This window comes from Marmota flaviventris, chromosome 1 (assembly GCF_047511675.1).
Source record: "Marmota flaviventris isolate mMarFla1 chromosome 1, mMarFla1.hap1, whole genome shotgun sequence".
In the NCBI taxonomy this organism is placed as follows: Eukaryota; Metazoa; Chordata; class Mammalia; order Rodentia; family Sciuridae; genus Marmota; species Marmota flaviventris.
In genome coordinates, this window is record NC_092498.1 from 7,032,747 (window position 1) to 7,056,391 (window position 23,645).

Sequence of the window (23,645 nt, forward strand, 5' to 3'; positions counted from 1 at the left end):
GTTTCTTAGTCACCTTCGCCTACTCAGGGCCTGACGCACAACAGGTCCAGGAAAAACATGGCTGAACTAATGTCGTGTTACTTGTCATAGCTGTAAAGGCCCCTGCACATAAGACCTTCAGAATTCAGTGGGTGAAGACTCACCTGGGGACCGACCACTCCCCCACTTCAGTCCGATCGGGTCTCTGATCCAGGGGGCAGCTCTCCGTTCCAGTTTTGAGATCAAGTCTGGCTTTGCAGCAGCAGGCCCTGTTGCAGAAATGAAGAGTCACACTTTTGCCACTGCTCCAGACCATTATTCAGCAGCCCCTCTGCACCTGGCCCCCAGTCCACGCAGTGGGGTCTGTCTTTGGTCAGTCAGCCAGGGCAAGCTGAGGGCACACCCACCCAGAGTGCCAAAGAGATGGCTAGGGGCGCCCTGCCAGAGGATGGCTCACCTCTGCAGCTCTGTGGATCAGCCATAGGAGCCGGGGCCAGTGAGATGCATTCAGAGGGGAAGAGGAAAAACAGGAAAAGCAGAGGATACAACTGAAGGAGAGCAAAGGCAGAGTGAAAAGGAAAGCCTCACAAGAAGTGGATGTCACCACCCACAACTGTCCCATGCATGCATCCCCTAGTGCACTTTAGGTGGCCAACTGCACAGGCTATTTGACGCACCCCTGAAAATTCACCACCTTCAATGGATCCTGAAATCTGAGTAAAAGAAAGTTACCCCTTATTTAAAATGTAACTATTTTTCAGGGATATGCTAAAGAAATTGCTTCCTTTTTTAAAAATAAAGCCCATTACTATCTACTTGCATGTTTTCATGTCTACATGAATGTGCGTATAGACTTTTTTTGGAAGGGCATATAAGCAGCTGGTAACTTCTGGGGAGGAAGAAGGTTGGGAAAAGAGGGATTATTTTTTGCTACTCATCTTTTGGATCACTTAAATACATTTAAGTTTACTATGTAGGTATTTATTAGTATCTATTATCTACTGTGATAAAAAATAAATTATTAAAAGTGTGGTTGATTGAACTCACATCATTCTTGAAATATCTCTAAAATGAGAGTAAAGGAATAATAATAAAAAGACGCATAAGCCCAAGAGAAATACTGGACTAAAAAAAGCTGATACATTTTTAGAAGAAGAAAAGGAAATAAAAGAGAGAACCAACAGATGCATATCCACACCTGCAGAGGGGGGGACAAGGAGAAGCAAGTTGTTTGCAGCCCCAAATCCCAAAGAGATTAAGAACCAGCAGGCTCTGCTTGCTGTGAGGGAAGGGAGTGGGTAGGGAGCGAGGGAGCAGGGAACGAGATCAAAGTCTACACAGACCCCAGGACCTCTCAGCCATCCCAGGAAGCCAGGCAACACCATCACCTCACCTCGGGGGAGAACAGAGATTCCGCAGGAAAACCTACCAAGAAAGGCTCCAGATCCCAGGATGCTGAAGAAGCACGGTGCTAACACCAGGACACACCAAGGCTGGGGGCGCTGCTGGCTCCAGGAGCCAGGGCTCGGCTCATACCTCCAAGCGGAGGCGAAGAGTTGGCTTTGCAGAAATAGAACTGCCCCTCGCTCTCCCGCCAAAACATCAACAGACAGTGTTGTGGACTCCTCAGTGAGACATCCAGGCTTGAGCTGGTCCCCTACAGTGTCACCTACTCTTTGTTGAGTTCCAGCCACAAGCAGAGCTTCCCCTCAGTTTTTAAATAGGACTGAACATAGAGAGAACTCTTCAAGAGACTCCAACATGAAAGAGAAAAACCAAAACAAGTAGGAAAAAGCCCTGGAAGAACTAAAGATCTTGCAGGGAGCAAAACAAGACTCCAAACAATCCAGAACTAATATTCACAGGCTGGGGTGTAGCTCAGTGGTCGGGCACTTGCCCAGCATGCGTAAGGAACGGGGTTCAATCCAGGCCACAAAAAAGACCAAAAAAAAAAAAAAAGCGTAAGTATTCACAGTGAAAAAAGCAATGATAGTCATCCACAAAAGAAGCTTATAAAATAGAAAAATCCAATAGAAAAATTTAAAAAATTGAATTGTTAGGAAAAAAAACAGAGGAGACCTCTAAGAAAGTTCGGTAAAAAGGACAGAAGCAGAACATGGGAAACAAAAAAAGCCCAAGGCTCAACTCAGAAAGTCCAATATCTAGCTAATAGAGGAGTTTGGGGAAGAAAGAGAAGAGAATATATAGGAAGAAGTCATAAAGGAAAAAATTTAAGAACAGAACACTTCCCTAAACTACAAAGTGGAAGAAAAGCGCCCAACAGCCAGAACAAAAAATAAGTGAACTCCCATATAAAGGCATGTCATGAGACATTTCAGAACACTGGAATAAATTTTATAAGCTTTTAGAGTAGAATAAGTAGTGTTCAAAGATTTAGAAATACAATGGGCATTAGACTTCTCAACAGCATCAATAAAAACTAACAGAGTAATGCTTTCAGAATGGTGAGGAAAACGGGGTTCCAATCTGGAATTCTATGGCCATCAAGTTATCAACCAGCTGTGCAGGTAGAATAAGGCATCTTCAGACATGTAGAGTCTTAAAGAAAAGAAATGTCCTCCTATCCACCCTGCCTAGGAGGCTACTCAAAGACGGGCTTCCACAAATTGAAGACACACATCATGAAAGAAGAGACAGGTCCAGGAAGTGGGGAAGTGACAAGGAGAGGCTAAGGCCACATGGCAGGCCCAGTAACTAGATTAATCACTAGTTTAGACAGAGCAAGGGAGAGGAAGGCCCAATGAAGGAAGCCTCCAGAATAAGAATAAGACCAACAGATCATATGATTGTTCACCACGTGGAAAGACTCCAGAGGAGTTCTGTAACTCCACTGGATAGTCTGGGAAGATTTGGAGAGAGGACAAATACTAGCAAAATAAAAATATGAAAAAAATCAAATTCCGGGGAGAAAGTCCTACAACAAAGAAAATATCACCATAATATACTGCTTTGCTCAACAGTTAATAACACATAATTACAACCAGGCAAATAACTTACATTGATGGAACCATGAAAGTGTGTGACACCTGTTCTGAGAGGACAAGGGAAGAGAAGTGGGCCTGGGAGATGTGAGAGGCATGTCTGCACTTTCCACAGTAGGAACCAAGAGATACATCTAAATCAACAAACAGAAGGAGCAGTGAACCCGGCAGCAAGGTGTTCAAGCAGGGTCTGTCTGGGCTGGAGGCCCCAAAGTAGGAGCCAACCATCATCCATTCTCAAGCTGGACTATGGAGGCACACTTGGAAGGAGGATGGCCCTGGCCCTCACCCAGGAAGAAGGAATCAAGGAGCTAAAACTGGGTCAGGATATTGGGTATTAGAGATGTTTCTGGGAAAAGTTGTCAAGTGGATTATGAGTTTCTCTTTCCTACTATGGAGGGTGGTGTTTCTTTCTCCTAATTATAGAAATGCATCCTGAGTTATGTCCCCTGGAGCTGTGGGGCTGGCCATGAATCCAGGCCTAGGAAGGGTTAAAGGCAGATGCTGAGAGTGGGTGCCCTCACAGGGGCCCTGGTGGAAATTGCCTACATTCCCAAGGTTTGTCTGAGCAAAGGATAATTATGTACTCTCCATGGTCCAGGTGTGGGCCATGCAGGGAAGAGAAGAGGTCCAGAACCATACTTCAGAGGTTCTGCCATGATAGCTGTTTCCTGGTGTGATGGTCCCTCCATGAAGGAACCTAAGAAGAAAGTCAAAGAAGACATTTACCCATGTCAAGAGGTCCCTAGAAGCCAGGTATGATGGTGCCCACCTGTGATCCCAGCAACTCAGGAGGCTGAGGCAGAAGGAATGCAAGACCAGCCTCAGCAACTTAACGAGACCCTCAGGAACTTAGAGAGATCCTGTCTCAAAATAAAAAATACAAATGACTCGGGATGAGCTTAAAAAGTAAAAAGCACTCCTGGGTTCAATCTTGAGTACCACCCCCCCTGCAAAAAAAAAAAGGTCCCCAGTGACAGGGTTGGGAGGGGGTTGGTCTGTGGAACCCAAACATATCCAAAGAAGCAGCTTTAAACTATCACAGTTGTAAAGAGCTGGTGTCAGATGACAGGGAGGCCAGGTAAACCATTCCTGTACATCTCTTACTTACCCCATTTCCCTCCCGGGGTGCAGCAGAAGCCCTGGAATAAGCTGGGGGCAGGAAGACAATAGCCCTTGTCTTTATTAAAAAACGTTTATTTTTGTGGTACTGAGGATTAAACCCAGAGGCCACCTACCACTGAGCCACCCCTCAGTCCTTTTTATTTTGAGACATGTTTTGGCTAAGTTGCTGAGGCTGACCTCAAACTTGCAATCCTCCTGCCTCAGCGTCCCTAGTTGCTGGGATCACAGGCATGTGCCACCAGGCCCAGCAGCTCCTCTCTTCCTTTTATGATTCCAGATTCTAGACCTGAAGCAGGATGAGGTAGAAAGGTAAGAAACTTTAGTATTAATAGAAGTACACTTAGCATTAATGGAGGACTAGACTTTTGTGGTCTAGCTTTTTTTCTTTTTTTAGTAAAAATTTGATATAATTTCAAACTTAATAAAAGTTTCAATAGTAATACAAGGAATGCCAATTGTATATATTTTGTCCCATTTTTCTTTCATGAGCTCACATGCACACTCACTCTTTGCATGTGGATATATGATTAATATTTTTCTGAACCATTGAGAGTAAATTGTTATCACGACCCTCCATCCTGTGTGTATTACTCAAGGACATCCTCAAGGGCAGCAGACAGAACTCTAACTTGGCATTGGTGATGCTCACACTGGCCTGATCTATTCCCTGCGGGTGTGGATACGATCTGTGAACAGGGGATGTCACTCCTGTGATCATTTTATGTTGGGTGACAAAGAGAGGGCATCCAGGCAGACTGGCCTCATTCCAGAGCCTTTTAAAAGCTGGGAGCATTCTCCAGCTGGAAGCTAATGGGGAAGCCAGAGTTCCGAAGCACAAGACACTCTGTGCACTGTTGCTGGCCTGAGAATGGATGTGGCCACAGGAGAGGAACTGCAAGTAGCTGTCGGGAGCTGAGAGATCCCTGCTTGACAGAAAGCAAACCAGGCCCTCAGCTCTACGACCACAAGGAGCAGGGTTTGTCACCAAGACAGCCATTCTCCCCCAGAGCCTCTAGGAAGAGCTCCTGGACCAGCATCTTAATTCTGGCCTGAAACCTTAAGCAGCAAGCCCTGCTGAGGCCACCTGGACTCTGACCTAGAGAGCTGAAAGACAGTGAGTGAGTGTGTGGGACTTTGTTCGATAGAAACGTGTGTCCTATACAACTAAAGCATATGACCCAAACCAGATTATTGAACATTGACATAATACTATTATATAATTCACAGCTCACAACTAAATTCCTCTGCTTGTCCCCCAAATGTTCTTTATAGAAGTCTATTTTTGCCAGCCCAGCATCTGACTTGGCATCAGGCATGCGGTGCCACAGCTTTTAGTCTCCATTAGTTTGGAAATGTCCGTCAGCCTTCCTTTACCCTCTTAATAAGGACATTTCTAAAGGGTGCTGCACTGGACATTTCACTCATTACCTAGAGGAAGTTCTGCTGTCTGGGTATGACAAGAAAAAGTCACAGGCCCTGTCCTAGATTTGACCCAGAGGTGAGAGAGAAGATCCCCAGGACTGACATGCAGCTGTGGTGACGAGAGCGCCAAGCTGTTTTCTGAATGCACCTACCCAAGCTACTCTGTAGACTAATGGCCAACAGATCATCTGGAAATAGGAGGAACTGACTGGAAAACACAGTTCAAAGACTTTCAGGAGGAGGACTCAGAATCAAGGCAGGACAGGGGACCGTCAGGTTGGCATTATAAGTCTTACTGGGACTACTTTGATTAAAAACATAATTTTGAAAAAATATTTTAAAAGAATAATTGGAAAAAAACAACCAACCAAATACCTGCAAATATACTCTGTTTGCCTCAGATTATATTTCCCTTGGGGACTGTCCACCTTTTTGACTGCCACCAGCACCCTGGCCCCAGGAGCAACCAAAACCTTTTCTTTCTGTTTCCTTCAGAACAAGTGACAAAGGGAATTTCCAAACAGACTTTCCTAAGCTCTAGTAATGAAAGGGACCGAGGGGACTAACCACTGTGAATGCACAAGCACAAACCAACACACTCCATAAAAGAACATCCAGAAACTCTGCACAGTGATAATTAAAATAGCTATAAAAGAGTGAGTCCACTGAACAGGAAACATTAAAGATAAAACAGAAGGGTGGAGTAGAGCAGAATGGTAGAGTGCAAGACCCTGGGTTCCACCCCCTAGCACTGCAAAACAGGGTGGGAAAAAAAGCCTCTTTCCCCATAATCAACATAATCAAGATGAATGTTCTTGCCAGGCAGAGCAGCACATACCTGTAATCCCAGCATCACCGATGGTATGTGAGGCAGGAAGATGGAAAATTCAAAGCTAGCCTCAGCAACTTAGTGAGGCCCTAGCAACTTTGTGAGACTCTGTCTCAAAATAAAACAAAAAGGGCTAGAGATATAGCTCAGTAGTTAAGCACCTCTGGTTTCAATCCCAGTACCAAAAAAAAAAAAAAAAAAGTTTTTGTAAGTTCAGCACTATTGATAAGACAGTTGGCAAGGCCAAGGAATATGTGGCAGGTGAGTGGGTATAACATGGAAATGCACATCTGTCAAAAAGCTTCAGTCTATGCTAAACTAATAGAAATTATTATCAAGCTAGGAGTGGTGGCACACACCCATACTCCTAATGACTCAGGTGGACTGCAAGTATGAGGGTAGTCTCCGCAATTTAGCAAGACTCGAAACAATTTAGTGAGACTCTGTCTCAAAATAAAAAATAAAAAGGGCTGGGGATATGGCTCAGTGTTGCACCCCTTGGTTCACACCAAAATCAAATAAATATTCATCTCATTCTAGTCAGAATGGCAGTTATCAAAAATACAGACAACAATAAATGTTGGTGAGGATGTGGGGGGAAAGGCACACATTGCTGGTGGGACTGAAAATTGGTGCAACCAATCTGGAAAGCAGTACGGAGATTCCTTAGAAAACTAAAAATGGAACCACCATTTGATCCAGCTATCCCATTTCTCGGTTTATATTCAAAGGACTTAAAAACAGCATACTACAGGGACACAGCCACATCAATGTTCAAAGCAGCTCGATTCACAATAGCTGAACTGTGGAAGCAATCTAGATGCCCTTCAAAAGATGAATGGATAAAGGAACTGTGGTATGTATACACAATGGAATATTATTCAGCATTAAAAGAGAATAAAATCATGGCATTTGCAAGTAAATGGATGGAGTTGGAGAATATCATGCTAAGTGAAGTAAGCCAATCCCAAAAAACCAAAGACCAAATGTTCTCTCTGATAAGCGGATGCTGATCCAAAACGGGGAGGGGAGAGGCATGGGAAAAATGGAGGAACTTTGATTGGGCAAAGGGGAAGGAGGGTGGGGAGGGTGCAGGGGGCAGGAAAGATAGTGGAATGGGATGGACATCATTAGCCTAGGTACATGTATGACTGCATATATGGTGTGATGCTACATTGTGTACAACCCTAGAAATATAAAGTTGTGCTGCAATTGTGTACAATGAATCAAAATGCATTTTTCTCTCATATATACCTAATTAAAATAAATTATAAAAAACACAAAAATAAACAAATAAATAAATAAGGCTGAGGATGTAGCTCAGTGGTTAAGCACCTCTAAGTTCAATCCCCAGGACCAAAAAAGAAAAGAAATTAATATCAACATTGTCTGTATTAAATTGAGACTGTCTGTTTAAAAACAGGCTCAATAGTGTTAACTCTAAAAGAACATTTTCTTTTTCAGTTGAAACTCTAATTGTGTTTTCAGTTGTAAACTCTGATAAGAAGCAGTCAAAAACTGAGTTCATTTCAAGAAGAAGTTCTACTTACCAAAAAATAATTAAAAGAATGCAAAATAATATTTGTTTTTTAACTCTTAAAGCACTTGCCACAGGGAGCTCAAGTGTAGGCAACTAAAAGAAATAATCCAAAGTAAAAATATTGATTAGAGAATCTTCACTATGTTTTAACACTGTTTTCTACCCTAATTATTGGCCTGATTCCTTTTAAACATACAAATCACATATGCCTGGCTATGTTTACAATTCCCAGGCTCCGTAACATGCTTTTACTTCAAATAAGAGAAAGTATTTAAGTTGGAGGAGGGTGAAGAGAGACTGGCTGGACACTGAACTGAAGTACCTCACAGGGATCCCAAGTGCGGTTCAGATCCAGGACTCCGCACTGCTTTCAGTTTAGGACAAGCCCACTCTCCATAATGTGGGAGACCAACCTCGCACGTGACTGAGTTAACTCCCCTGCTGGGCGATGTGGCATCAGGCACCCATGCTGCTAGACTGCTTGGCTCTTCTAGGGTTCGAGTGACCGTCTTTGAGTGACTGTGTCTTCGTGCCCGGATGTGTCTTGCTACATCCCCATGGGTGGAGATATGCTCACCTGTTCCTTTGTAATATAACCCCTTGCCCTGTTTAGGATAGCATGTTCCATGGAAGTGCCTTGTATGTGTCCCCTTCTCTTACTGTGCCCTTGGGTGTGGCCTACCCAGACGTCAGTCAACTTGCTGACAGTGGACATCATGAAGATAGACTCAGCCCCCTGAAACCTGACCTCTTGCCTCATTTGAATAGCTTCCCTCAATAAAAGGGGTCAGCGCATGCTTTCTCTCTCTCTCCCTCCCTGTGGACCCTTAAGGTCAGAGGAGCGGTCCCAGCGACCCCAAAGAAAAAGGTATTTATGTCTCTTGTGTGGTTATTTTGTGCAGCCCAGTCAGCCCACTTTTCCTGGAGCCTTTTAGTCGCGGCACCATAAAGCCTTCCTAATTCCTGATCCAACCCACAAGCAAATTAGCTCCCCGTCCTCTGATTATATTTTTTGCTCATTGAACAAAACTTCACCAAGTCTAAACTATACTCCAATTTCCCCTACTTAGTGAACATTTCCCCACTTCCTAACTCAAAACAAAGAAAAGAAAATTTACAATGCTTAGCTCATGTGTCAAAATACGAAACCTGTGGGATCAAGTACAGGCTAAACAAGATAGAGCTAGCACCCACTGCACTGCAAGGAGCCTGCTCTCCACAGTGACAGCGACCTGTTCCTTTCACAACTCTTCACAGGAGCTCCTGTGCTGCTGCGCGTTACTTTAAAGGAAAACCCAACTTTTGCCGGTGTATACGTTCACAAATCAATTTCCTCTGGTTCTCATTGTTTCTCAGCACAGCAGGGTAGCAACTGTCTTTGAAGGTACACTGTGTTCAAGTGCCCTGGACCCAAATACGAAACTTCTGTCACCACAAAATAAACCATGACTTAAGCCATTTCTGAATGTTTGGGAGGCCATTTACGAATTAGGGACAATTGTGGTGTGGTGCACATGTACTTGCCTAGCATGTGCAAAGCCTGGGTTTGATCACCACACTGTAATAAGACTGATGAACAATGATTAAAAACAAATACACAGGGCAATAATATTTAGAAAATAGTCCAGATCTTAGCTGGAGTGTAAAAAAAGGGGCATGAAATCAATGAAGTCATATTATCCTTGCTGCTTAAGTCTACAGAAGTCTGACGTGGGTTATTGCTGCAATTCCTAAGTTAACACAGCAGCCCGCTCTGGCAAGCTTCTACTGTGATACCAGATATAGGCTGGTAAAATAAAGAAAGAAATACAAGCTCTGGAAGATGAAAAGCTGTCTTCCCATGTTATGCTGCATAAGAACCTTGGGAGTCTGCAGGAAGGAGGGAAAGTGAAGAAGAAACAGACACAGGGAAGGATGATGCGGTAGCCATCACTACCTCCATAACTCTCCATGCTGCATGCCCTCACCTAGTGAACTGATGCCCAAGGCTGCCAACCTGTGCTGGCACCTGGGTGAAATGGAGGAGCCTCAGCACTGCTGCACAGACAGGAGCATGGGACCCACCGAGAGGCCCTTTTACCTCCAGCCTTTGCCCCTGCTGTCATGCAAGATGCCCTTCCTCCTTCCTGCGCACCTAGTTTTGACTGTTTAAACAGATCCTCCCTGTGAAGAGATCCTGATCCCTTCCTCCCACACCCAGATTGACAGGGCCCTACTTCAGTGGCCCCAGGGCAGTCTTTCTTGAAGCTCCTATGGAGGTTGCCTGTGTCATTTGACAGTTTCTCATCTAAATGTTTACCTCTCAAATAAGTCCCTTGAAATTAGAGGCCTTGGTCTGCGCTTGTTCATTAGCACTTATGGAGACACTCCATAAGTGTTTGGTGGAGGACAGACAGGTGGATGGACAGGTAGATGGATGAAGAGGTGACAAAGTACAGTATTCCAAAGCAGAGAGAGTTCTGAGTAACAAAAGACATGAACCCTCTCTGCCCACAACAAGGGAAGAGCAGAAATGGGAAGAGGGCCACAAGCCATAGATGTTTATGTGGGTTCTGAAGTCAATTGATTTTGGCATATAAAAGACTACAGGAAGCCAGACGTGGCGGTGCATGCATTAATGCTAGCAATTAAGGAGGCGGAGGGAGGAGGATTGCAAGTTCAAGGACAGCCTCAGCAACTTAGCAAGATTCTGTCTCAAAAAATAAACAGTGCTGGGGATGTGTAGCTCAGTGGTAGAGTGCTAACAAGACCCTGGATTTAATTTCCAATACTGGGGGGGAAAAATGAAAAAGACTACAGGAAGCTTTACCCAGGGATGCCAAGAGCTCATAGTTCATCCGCATCACGTCTCTGTACAGCTCCTTCTGCCACTTGTCCAGCAGGCCCCACTCTTCCCGGGTGAAATACACTGCCACATCCTCAAACACTGCCGGGAGCTCCCCAGACACCACAGGAACCTCCAGCAGCCCCTCTTCAGGAGGGTCCTGCAACAGAGAGCAGTGCTGCTCAGCTCACCTTTGGAGTCAGATACCACTTGTCACTTCCAGCAGCCTTTGAGAAGCCCACCAGGAGACCCAGATGCATGCTGAGGAATTAATTTCTTCACTGGAAGTCAAAGAATCAAATTTGTGAGGCCCAGAATTATTAGGTAAAACCAAATAGGCCTCAGTCAGATCCTAGGATCTCCTGGGAGAAAACAAGAACACATGGGTAGGAATTTCAGTGGAGCCTCTAACGGCACCCTGTCTGCTAGAGTCCTAATAGGGGTGCCCTCTGCTCTTCCATGACTATAGAGGGGATTGCCTGCCTCTGGGAGCATCGGCTGGGCTTTCCCTATGGGACATGAAGAAAGACAGCAAAAAGAATTATGGATACTTATAATCAGTGACTAAGCTTACGCATGTCTTACTGCTAAAGGAATTCATTATAAAGGTTTGACTTGTTTATTGGCTTCCAATACTGAAAAAAAAAAAAAAGAGAGAACGAGAAAGAAACTTTGCTGTTTTTCAGGACTCTGGAAAAATTCATGCTTACTAATTTCAGCTGGGTTCCTTATGGTGCTAGCTCTGAGGCACACCCAGGCTACTCTCGCTGGACTCCCAAAGGAGCACTAACAGTGGTTGATAGTAACATCCTACTCACACGCAACAGTTCAGAATGGGGAAAATTCCAACTAACACGGCTTCCTCAGAGACCAACTTTCCAGAAAACTATAATTCAAAATAAACAAGGCAAATGCTAGAGTTGTTTAGGACCCAAGCAGCACTACAGGAAGCAGAAGGAAAGCAGGAGCAGGTGGTCAAGGGCCCTGGGCAGAGTCCCACATTTACAACACTTCTCCTGAGGCTCCGTCTCCTGACACGGTGAGTTACTAACACCAGCTCCACAGCTTCCTAACAACATTAGACAAACTATCATACAAGATGTTTGAAAAAATTCTGCAGAGTTTAAAAGTGCTACATCACTCCACAAGTTGAAGTTGAAATTTTAAAAATACTGATTATTTAAGAGCTCTGTGGTCACTGTGTGATTGTGGATTATTTCTTGAATTTTGTAGGTTTTGGATTCTGGATAGATTATCATTCCTTATATCAGAAGTTAGATGTTCTAGTTGGGTGCGGTGGCAGATGCCTGTAATCCCAGCAGCTCGGGAGGCTGAGGCAAGAGGATTGAGAGTTCAAAGCCAGCCTCAGCAATGGGGAGGGGCTATGTAACTCAGTGAGACCCTGACTCATACAAAATAGGGCTGGGGATGTGGCTCAGTGGTTGAGTGCCCCTGAGTTCAATCATTATGTATGTATTACCTGACTGCAGAATTCAATAGCGTCATTACACAAAATGTTAATGTCTGAAGAGATGTCACTGGTGATTTCTTTTTGTCTCACATCTGAAATGCAGTCTAGATACAATGCAGGGTTTGCTGCACTCCCTCCAAGGTCCTCTAGTTCTGCTCTCGAGCTTGGCAGGAGGTTGGCCATACTATCAAAGTCTTCCAGAGGCCCTGGGGGGTAGAACATGGGATAATCTGCTGTGAAGAGGTGCTCAGAGCTGGCCAGGACCTCTGAAGAACTATCCCTGATGCTCTGGAAACGGGCTGCCCAGATGGGGTCCCTGGCGGCCAGGGCATTGACACAGAACATATGGGCTTTGCTCTTGGCATGATATTTGAGAGTCTCCACCTTGAATGGTCCTGTGTAACCTTCTATTAATCTTGACCGTTTGTCCCTGACAGATGGGTATTCTCTGCAGGCACAGCAAAACAGAGCTGTCTGTTCCTCATTCATGATCAACCATGGAAACTGTGCAAACCATGACTTCTGGATAGATCGGGGTTTCAGAGGTTTCTTGCTTCTCCCTGTCCAGTCTCCCTTGATGGTGTCACTCTCCACACTGCAGCGGCCAAGGCAAGCTTTCTTCTGAGGTGGCACGTACAGTCCACCTTCCCTGGTAGCACCCTGCACATCCATTTCTCCCATGTAGCCCACCTGATCTTTTCCTTTAAAAAGAAGAGACAAAAGGAATTTGCTTTGAAATTCTATGATCAGAGCCACCACAATTCACAGTGGATCCGCTATGAAAGGTGGAAAGCACATGCTCAGTCCAAAATGACACAGCCTGTGTTCTTGTAGGAGCTCTACCATACTTGAATTCTCCACTTCTAGTTTCTTGGAGTTCCCAGGTCCACCTTGCCTAATCCAGAAGAAAAATCCTTGTCGGGAGCTGAGCACCCCCTGGCTTTGAGTGATGGAAATGTGGAGACTGGCTTCCCTGACCAGGAGGCAGGTGGATCCCCATTTCGCCTCAGCAGAGGAGCACAGCTTTGGGAGTGGGTGTTACCCAATGGGAGTGGGCTGTCTCTTGTAACATGACCCTTCTGCCTTATATGGATAGAGTGTTCTTTTGAATAGCCTACCTCTCTTTCTTGCCTGCCTTGCCTCCTTTGTGGGAGCTGGGTCTGGGGGTCACAGAAACCAAAGAAAAAGGTATTTTCTCTGTCTGTGTGTCATTAATTTGTGCCAGCCCAATTCTCCTGAAGTGACCCTGACTGGTTTAGTTGTGTGTAGGATATGCTGACAGATATGTATCAGACATGCTTTAAGCAAACCCCTTTTTAAAAAACAATTTAAAGGAAAGATACACCCAGCCAGCCAAAGGAAGATCTTTGCACTTTGATCAATACAAGCTAAGACAGCAGTGCAATCTTCAGGGGTTCAGAACTTACTTATTTACTTACTTTTGTGGTACTGGGGATTGAACCAGGGCCCTGAGCACATGAAGCATGTGCTCTATCACTGAGTCACACCCCCAGCTCTCAGAACTTACTTTTGGATAAGAACATGGATATAAGAAAACACAGGGTTAAACTTGGTCATTAAAGCCAGTTAACTAGACTCCTTGCTCTCCAAGAGCCCCCTGCTGTGGTAGGCCTAACAGAGAGGCATCAGCATCCTGTACCTTTAGGGCAAAAGTTACTTATCCCCTGGGCACTATTTTTATCTCCAGATAGTTTTACCTAAGCTGTGATCCATCTCTGAGTACAGTGGTCCCCTGTGGTCTACAGTGAGTACATTCCAAGGTCCCCATGGATTCCTGGGCCATGGACACCAAACTATATATACTATGTTTTTTCCTATCTATACATGGATGGGATACAGTTTAATTTATAAACTAGGCACAATAAGAAACTGACAACAATAATAAAGTAGAATAATGATAACAACATAAGTTATGAGAATGTGGTCTCTCTCTCCTTCAAGTATCTTACTGCTTGTTACTGGCCATGGTTGGCCGAGGTGACGAAATAGTAGGAAGTGACACCATGGACAAGGGGACTGCTGCACTTCTGCTTGGCGAAGGTGACACAGGCTTGAGCAAAACCCAACTTCCTCTTTCCAAAGAGGTGAAGACTCTCGTAATCTCATGAGGATTTTCTTCTTCAAACTGCACTAGAAGTTTCTTTTTTCCCTCCTTCCTTGAAATGTACCTTAGAAACTCTAACACACTAAAGCCATTTCTTCTGTATTAACATAAGTTTAGATGGCCAGTGGCCAAGAACTAGACATTGGCTCCAAACCAATGGACCTGTCTATAAAACAGTTAACCCCAAGAGCTCAAAAGTGTTAACACAGTCAACAGGCTCCAAATGTGATGTGAAATCAAACAAAACAAATGAGCCTCTTTATTTATTTATATATTTGCTTGTTTGTTTATTTACAGTACTTGGGCTGAGCTCAGGAGAGCTCTACCACAGTACAGCCCCAGACATTTTTATTTTGAGACAGTTGCCCAGGTTGGCCTTGAACTTGCAATCCTCCTGCCTCAGCCTCTCAAGCAGACAGAAATAGCCAGGATTATGGGTATGCATCCCCATACTTGGCTTCTGTGATTCTTTATAGTCACTGACTATGGTCCATTTGAGAAACCACAGGGAGAGCAAACTTCTGTGATTCAAATCATATAGGCTTATTCCCCACGTCCTTCTCCCATAGGGGGAGTTGGGTTAACTCTCATCTTATATAACAAGTTGCCATCTGGCCTGGCTCTAGCTAAGCCAACTGCAGAGAAGCTTATCAAACAGGAGAGGAAAGAAAAATCTCTAGGACTTAGCAGACGGCTGTTTCTTCATTTCTTCACTCTTCCCTCATTTGCTGATTACCTATGGTACATGTACTGTGTGCCAGGCATCATTACAGGCACTGGGAATATGGTAGAAGATGAGAGAACCACACCTTCTGGGAACAATAAACATATACTTCAGGGTAGAAATCAAAGACAGGGAGCCAAGAGGGCAGAGAAGAACACTGGGAGAGGCGTGCATATTCAGATAAGGTGACACCCAGGGAAACAGCAGACTTGCAGATATGTCAGGTACTCTGATGAGAATGGTCCTGGTACCCCTCCCTGTTCCCTCCTGCTGAGCTCTGTCTCTGGGGCATAGGCCACACTCACCGGGGTGATGGTCCAGGAGACTCCTCTGGCCTTGGACATTGCCTGGCCATGGCTTGGACACTTTCCCAAACTCACAGAAGAGCTCAGGGCTGGTAACAGTTGGGCCTGAGTTGGAAATAGAGAAGAGCAAGTAAGGGTGTGCCTCTAGGCCCAGTATGAAGTCGGGTCCTTCCTTGGCATTGTGAACACAACATTGTGTTCTCTTGGTGTTGTGGACGAAGAAAGCAGGAGCGGGTGGTTTAGCATAGTAGTTTGGAAACTCTGCAGAGAGAACCCTGAGAGAATGGGGACACAGGTAAAAGCAACGAGGGACTAACAGTGTGAAATGTAATGGTTCAGTTGGATGCTCTCAAGCCCAAATGGTGAGGGGAACCTGATACTACAACTGAGGAAACCGGACTGGGCATGGAGGTTGCGGCAGCCTAGAGGACCCTGTAGATGGGGGCAGTGGTTACTCAGTTCCAGAAGGCTACTGCACAGAATGCAGACTCAGAGCTGCCACACAGTCCCATTTGTTAAGAGAAGCCAGACATCCTTATTTTTATATGAAAATTCTTAATGGCTGTTATGTTTGAGACAAAACAAGAAAGTTTGGAGGACAAATGACTGGGTTATAGCCTTAACCTAATCAGTGAATTAACTCCTGATGGGATTAACTGAGTGGTGACTGGAGGCAGGTGGAGTGTGGCTGGAGGAAGTGGTTATTTGGGGATGTGGCTTTGGGGTACATATTTTTATCTGGAGAGTGGAGTCTCTCACTCTCTTGATTCCTGATCACCATGATGTGAACTGCCTCCTTCCATCACACTCGTCTACCATGATGTTCTGCTTCACCTTAAGCTTTGAGGAATGGACTCTGCTGTCTATGGATCGAGACCTCTGAAACCATGAGCCCTCAAATAAACTTTTCCTCCTCTACAAGTGTTTGGTTGGGTCTTTTAATCAGAGCAGTGAAAAAGCTGACTGAAACAGAAATTGGTACTGAGAAGTAGGGTCGTTGTTATGCCTAACCTGATCCTGTGGTTCAGAAGTTTTCTGAGCTTTTTTGAATTGGTGAGAGGAATTTTGAGATATTTAACAGTGCAAGCTGGAAATGCTTTAGGTTGTTGTAAGCGGAGCTTAATGGCTGATTCTAGTGGAGGTCAGAAGACCAGAATGCCAATAGGACCATGGACATTAAAGACAGGGCTCAAGAGGGTTCAGAGGATGACTCTATTGGAATTTGGAGTAGAGGCCCTTTGTGTTATGTTCTGGCTGAGAAACTGTCTTCATTTTGCCCATGTCTAGAGACTTTCTGTGAGGCTGATTTTAAAAGCAATGAACTTCTTAATCTGGTAGACAGCATTCAAGAAGTGGCATGGGTATTGCTGGTGGCTTTTAGCCAAGGTTATTGTGATATTCAGGAGCAGAGAGTGGAGCAGAAATTTGAAAACTTGGACCTGAAAGTTGGGAGTAAAACTGGGGCAAAACAAAACAACTATAATCTTTAAGTCTAATCTGAGCTGCTACTATGCAACTTCTGGCTTAGGAGAATCCATGGTTTTCCTGTCCCTTTAGCAGGCACAGAAAGACCAACCCAGCTGCAACCTCTCCACCAATAGAAAGCTCTTTGCTCTTACCATGCCTTCATTTTTTCTTCATGGAAAGAGAAGATAAAGGCATGGGAGACAGTCATCCAACTGCAGTCAGGGAATACAGGTTGGCTCCCCTCACCTGAAAAGCTTGGTGTCCAAAGTATTTCCGTTTTTGGAACATTTGCAAAGACTTTACTAGCTTAGCACCCTTAATCTGAAAATTCAAAATCCAGAAAGCTCTGGAATCCAAAACTTTTTCTTTCTTTTTCTGGTGCTGGGGACTGAGCCTAGAGGTGCTCTACCACTGAGCTACACTCTCAATTCTTTTTTAAAAATTTTATTTATTTTATTTTGAGACAGGGTCTCATTAAGTTGCTCAAGCTGGCCTTAAACTTGTGATCCTTCTATTTCAGCCTCCCAAGTCACTGGGATTACAGGCATGTGCCACTGCATATGGCATGAAATCCAAAATCTTTTGAGTGCAGGTGACTCTTAAAAAAAAAGTTCTAGACTTTGTGGGCATTTCATGTTTTCAATTTTTGGATTAGGAATGCTCAACCTGCACAATACAACATACACATGTTGATACAACCACTCTTTCCTTGGTACAGAAAATCTACCCTCAGAAGCAGAGAAAAAAGCATTTAAAAAATAAAGGATGGGCTGGGGTTGTGCTCAGCAGTAGAGAGCTTGCCTAGTGCATGTGAGGCTCTGGGTTCGATCCTCAGCACCACATAAAAATAAATAAATAAATAAAACAAAGCTATTGTGTCTAACTACAACTAAACATAAATTAAAAAAAAAATAGAGGAGATGAAAGATACCTACATTTGTACAAAGTTTTAAACTGTTTAATCTCATTAAATCTCTAGGCAATTCTAAGAGAATGACCAAGGCTTAAAAAGGCAAAAGGAATGCCAGTATCCAGTGGCAGAATTGGAAGAGAGACCAGATTTCCATAGCAAGTCTGCTGCTCTTCCCACTACTATTTACTAACCCCACGGCCCTATGATCTTCGCAGATTCACAGACTAGTCTTTCTACTGGGGGGATATTCTGAGGCATCCAGAAGACAGACCTCAAGGTATCCTTGGCAAGCCAGACTTCCCTAATCTCCTCATCAATTTAAGGGGAGAAGGGAAAGGGTGGTGTGTAGTTTGCAGGAAAGTAAGATGTGAGACTGAGCAGAGGAGTCATGTAAAAATTCCTACAAAGGGACACACCTTAATCCCAACAACTCAGAGGCTAAGGCAGCAGGGTTAAAAGTTTGAGGCCGGCCTCAGTAACTTAGCAAGGACCTCAGCCATTTAAGGAGACCGTGTCTCAAAAAAAAAAAAATAAATAAATAAATAAAGGGCTGGGGATGTAGCTCAGTAGTAAAGTGCCCCCAGAAAATTCTCCAATATGTCTTGGCCTGGTTGGGGATATCACACTGTCCTGGTTGGGGATCTACACTGACAGTGGTGGAGACATGTAGAAATCCATACCAAGTGGTGGCACCAGCTTGTCAGAACCATAGAAGTCCTTCTGCTGCTGACTCAGCAGCATCCATTCCTCCTGGAGCAAGTACACTGTGATATCATCAAATGTCACAGGAGCCTGCAAGGAAAAATGACACCTGTGAAGTACCAACTTCTTCCTGAGATCGGCCTTCCATACAGTGTTCACAACCACCCAAGGCGCCCCTACTCTGGGAATTTACCAGCTTTGGGGTTGGGGGTGGAGGCACAGTCAATTTACATGCACGACCTACTCACTCCCTGGGTGCAAATCACAGTGAAAATAAGGCACGTTGTTCTTTAAGTGCCACTCAGTGAAACGAAGTACAGCCATAAAGAGAGCTGACTGAAGAACTTCCAGATGTTTCCCTGCAGCTCCTCACCTGCTTCCCACACTCCCCATTATCTCTCTGCCAAGGATTTATTTACAATTTATGGCACACTCTTTCAGAAAATCTCTTTTTTTTTTAAAAGAATTTTAATATTTATTTTTTAGTTTTTCAGCGGACACAACATCTTTGTTTGTATGTGGTGCTGAGGATCGAATCCGGGCCGCACGCATGCCAGGCGAGCGCGCTACCGCTTGAGTCACATCCCAGCCCAAGAAAATCTTTTTTAAAAAAATACTTTTTTAGTTATACATGGGCACAATATCTTTATTTTGTTCATTTATTTATTTTTAATGTGGTGCTGAGGATCAAACCCAGTGCCTCATATATGCGAAGCAAGTGCTGTCACTGAGCCACAACCCCAGCCCTCAGAAATTATTTTTTGAACAAATTTACACACACACACACACACACACACACAGAGTTGCTGATGGACCTTTATTTATTTATTTATTTACTTACATGTGGTGCTGAGAATCGAACCTCACACATGCTAGGCAAGTGCTCTCCACTGAGCCACAACCCCAGTCCCAGCAAATCTTTTTTCAAAAAATATATTTATTTATAGATGGATACAATACCTTTATTTTATTTTTTAATGTGGTGCTGAGGATCAAACCCCCTGCTTCACACGTGCTAGAAATACCACTGAGCCACAACCCCAGCCCCTTCTTTTACAAAATCTTGGACATGATAAATTTTCACCCTGGAAGATGTTTCAGATTTCTAGAAGTAGTTGAAAGAACTGTATCTATGAATGAAGTTGATGGTCAAGTCAGGCAAAGCTTTAGAGCCGAGATTGACATTTGGCATCTGTATGGCTTGCAGAGAAGCTCTGGGGGTCTTCCACATTAAGATGGCCCCTTAACGAGCTCATCTGATTGTCTTTGTTCCCTGTGAATTTAAAAGAACACCCCCAACCCCCCCCCCCAAAAAAAAAAAAAAAACAAAGCTGCTCCGGGATGGGGAGCACAAAGAAGACACAATAGCAACATAAATTTGGAAAGTGAAAAGCAGATGAAAAAGTAGTAACTGGGCAGATCCAAGAAAACGGAATCCTTACTTGGCGGAGAACAAAGCTGGGACAACCCAGTTCCACTACTAAATCCTCAAAGGTTCAGGCACAGGAAATCCAGAGAAAAACAACATTTTGGGAAATGGAAGCATGCCACTTAAAATAAATGATACATCTATTTTAGCTCACATGGAATATGCTTCTTGAGAAAAACTATACGGGTAGTTCTAATCAGCTGCTAATATAAATTCAAAAATAATTTGAGCATTTTCTTAAGAATTAAAACATGTTCAGAAAATGTAGAAAATAAGTAGAAAAACACATTTTCTCTCTCTCTCTCTCTCTTTTTTTTTTTTTTGTGGTGCCAGAGATTGAACCCAGGGCCTTGTGCATGCGAGGCAAGCACTCTACCAACTGAGCTATGTCCCCAGCCCCAGAAAAACACATTTTAAGGGGCTGGGGTTGTGGCTCAGTGGTAGAGCGCTTGCCTCGCACGTGCGAGGCCCTGGGTTCAAGCCTCAGCACCACATAAAAATAAATAAAATAAAGATATTGTGTCCATGTATAACTAAAAAATATATTTAAAAAAAAACACATTTTAAGATCCCCATATTCCCATCACTGAAATAGAATTACTTTTAACATTCAGTATTATTTTGTCTATGAATATGTTTAAAAACAGACATGGAATTGTACTGTAAAATGTATGCTTTAAATAACTACTTGTGTGGAGAGAGTCTTCCAAAGTAAAATATGATTCGATCTCCAAAAGCTACTGCAGAATAGCCTGCATTCAAAGGAGGTACACAGGAACAGGGCCTTGAACATGAAAACAGTGGAGGAGGGCCAAGGAGGGGACCCCAAGATTATGTGGAAGGCATAACCCAGGAAGCCGGCTGCACACCAGGACCGGAGGCCTCCCTGCTCCTACCGGAGTAGGTTAAAATGCCTGTGACCATGGGAGGGGAGGGGAGGGGAGGGGAGGGGAGGGGAGGGGAGGGGAGAGGAAGGGGGGATAGGAAGGGCAGCAGAATAAAATAGACATTATTATTGCTGTATGTATATATGTGACTGTATGACCAATGTGATTCTGCAACCTGCACAATCAGAAAATTGAGAAATTATACCCCATTTGATTCAAATGTATGAAATGTCAAGATCATTGACATGTGTAACTAATAAAAAATTAAATTAAATTAAATTTAAAAAATAAAAATAAAATAAAATGCCTGTGACCAAGGACAAGCAGGGCTCCCTATTCACACCTTTCCCCCAGGGCTAAGGGGTAAGCATAATGAGGGCCAGTGAGCCCCATCACCTTAGCTGCACAACCAGGAGTGTGGCTTGGACTGTCTGGATGATAAAGAGGTGTACTCCCAGCAAAAGTGACCACACTAAAACCTGGCACCCCTCTTTTAAACATTATGGCAAGAGCCTTCTGTTTCTGGATGATTGGCAATGTAAAGGAAACAAATCTGCTTAAATAAAAGGAATTCCTTATCTATAGAGGGTAAGAAGTAGCTTTGGAAATTCTATTTTAGTGATTCCTACCATCTACAGGATGAAGCTCTCGCTTCTCAGCTTGGTACCAAAGAGCCTCAATCTGTATCTCAGGGCTTCCCCACCAGGAGTCTTCCTTCCAGCCAGATTAGTACCATTGTAATCATTCAACCTACCATGCACCTTTCCTCTTCACCTACCCATCTTTAGATCCCATGATTGACCATTTCCTCCCTCTACTTAGAGCTAACCTGCCCATCAGGGTTCTATTCAATTCCATCTTTCATGAGGGATTTCATCACCTGGCCCCAGCCAGTGCTCCTTCCCTAGAGCTGGGAATGCTTTATTTCCCTTTTTAGTAGGTGGCACTCAGGAAACCAATGCTGATTGGCTTATTTTATAACTTCCTTCACCAGCACCACCCCTTTCTCTGATACCACATTATAAAGAATTTCATGGGCACTTAATTCATTTTTTCAGTCAACATACATCCATTATTTAAGTGGTTTTTGTTTGTTTTTGTATCACGAATTGAATTCAAGGGCACTTACCACTGAGCTACACCCCCAGCCCTTTGCATTTTAAATTTTGAAACAGGATCTCACTAAGATTTGGAGGCTGGCTTTGAATTTGCAATCCTCCTGCCTCAGTTTCCCAAACTGCTAGGATTATAGGCGTGCACCACCATGCCTGGCTTATTTCAGTGTTTCTATGTGCTTGCTGTGAGGTGAACCAAAGATATGAAGAGAGATTAAAATCCATCAGGCAGTGACAGACAACTATAAGTACGAGAGCAGAACTTTTTTTTTTTTAAAGAGCCAGGTGCAGCAGCACATGCCTGTAATCCCAGCAGCTCAGGAGGCTGATGCAGGAGGATTGCGAGTTCAAAGCCAGCCTGAGCAAAAATGAGACACTAAGCAACTCAAGTGAGATGCTGTCTCTAAATAAAATACAAAATAGGGCTGGGGATGTAGGGATGTGGCTCAGTGGGATAAAAGTGCTGGGTGCCCTCTATCCATCATTCCACCAACAGTGAGATATCCTACTGCCATCCAATGGCCCAAGATTGCTTTCAGTTAACCAATGTCACAAAATAGCATCTATAGAAGATTCTAATAATTGACCAAGTTGCCACCTCAAGAGAACCCCTAGCTACCAACTTTGAGTCCCCCAAAACCACAGTCTACCCAGGCCATTGCCTTGTCATTCATTTGTAGCACATCTCACATTGCCAGTTGGTTTTACAATCAATTTATTTCATTTTTGGATAATATTCTTATTTATTAGGGTAGAAAACAAATATACTTAGGAAGGGTGAGCATATTTTTGAGATACTCTGCAATCAAAGATTAGAATCAAGAGTAGCGGGGTATGATAGTCACACCTGTAATCGCAGCTACTCCAGAGGCTGAGGCAGGAGGATTGCAAGTTCAAGGTCAGCCTGGGCAACTTGGTGAGTTCAAAATAAGTAAAAAGAGCTGGGGTGTAGCTTATTGGTAGAGTGCTTGCTTAGCATGCAGAAGGTTCTAGGTATCATCAATTCCCAGGATGGAGACAGAGGATTAGAATCAAGGGTGAAATTAGTGGTTGGATCCCAGAAGGACATCAATTCCTACTCCATTTCCCAAAATATTTGTATTCTTCTCTTCCTGTTAAAGGCTAAAGCCTACCATTGACTGGAACAGTTTAAATCAACTCAATTCACTAATTCCAATTTTAATGCCTTTTTCTTTCTTACTTTTTTTTTCCCCCTAGAGTCTCAGGAGTCTCACTGTGTCATTCAGGCTGGCCTGAGATTCCTGAATGCAGGGACTACAGGCTTGCCCTGCTTGTCAAGTTATTATTATTTTTTTTACCCTCTTTCCCTTAAATTTTGCCCCTCCTCATCTAAATTCAGGTTCAATCTAAACTAATCTGGGGATATTATCTAAGGGTAAGGGCATTTCCTTTTCCTTTTTTGTATTCCCCAAAGTGCTTAACAAAATGCTGGCACATAGTTCCTTCCAATCTTTCTTTAGGTCCTATTGACTTTATTGTCTTGGCCTGGAGACTGTGTATGTGGCTCAGTGTGAAAAACGCATCATTTTAGCTTGTGGAGGGAAGGAAGATGGAAGAGGTGCTTAAGCAAGGAGTGTTTTTGCAAGTCTTCCAGCGCCTAGCCAGCCAGGTGCTAGATTTGCAAAGACTTTCCAGTCTTTCCAGGAATCTTTTTTTCCTGGATATCCTCCTATTCCTTCTTTCTGGGGTGTGTTCGAATTCCTAAGGTAAGTATTTCTGGAGGGCTCCTTCAGGCATCTTACTCAATGAACAAAGTCTTTATTAA

General features: G+C 43.8%; 1 protein-coding gene across 8 annotated transcripts in view; it reads right to left on the reverse strand.

The window, feature by feature from the left end:
• Znf862 (zinc finger protein 862) overlaps positions 1–23,645 on the reverse strand; it is a 41,183-nt gene that overhangs the window by 16,381 nt on the left and 1,157 nt on the right. For 5 of the 8 annotated variants that reach the window (XM_027943345.2, XM_071611025.1, XM_071611035.1 and 2 more), the window contains exons 2-6: positions 18,407–18,518; positions 15,347–15,451; positions 12,202–12,893; positions 10,707–10,881; positions 144–248 (exon numbers count right to left, since the gene is read on the reverse strand). In XM_027943345.2, coding sequence (XP_027799146.2) covers positions 144–248; positions 10,707–10,881; positions 12,202–12,893; positions 15,347–15,451; positions 18,407–18,518 — 1,189 coding nt within the window. Of the gene's footprint in view, positions 1–143; positions 249–1,408; positions 1,424–10,706; positions 10,882–12,201; positions 12,894–15,346; positions 15,452–18,406; positions 18,519–23,645 lie in introns of those variants that run through there. The other 3 variants (XM_071611054.1, XM_071611062.1, XM_071611071.1) reach the window with 3 other exon arrangements.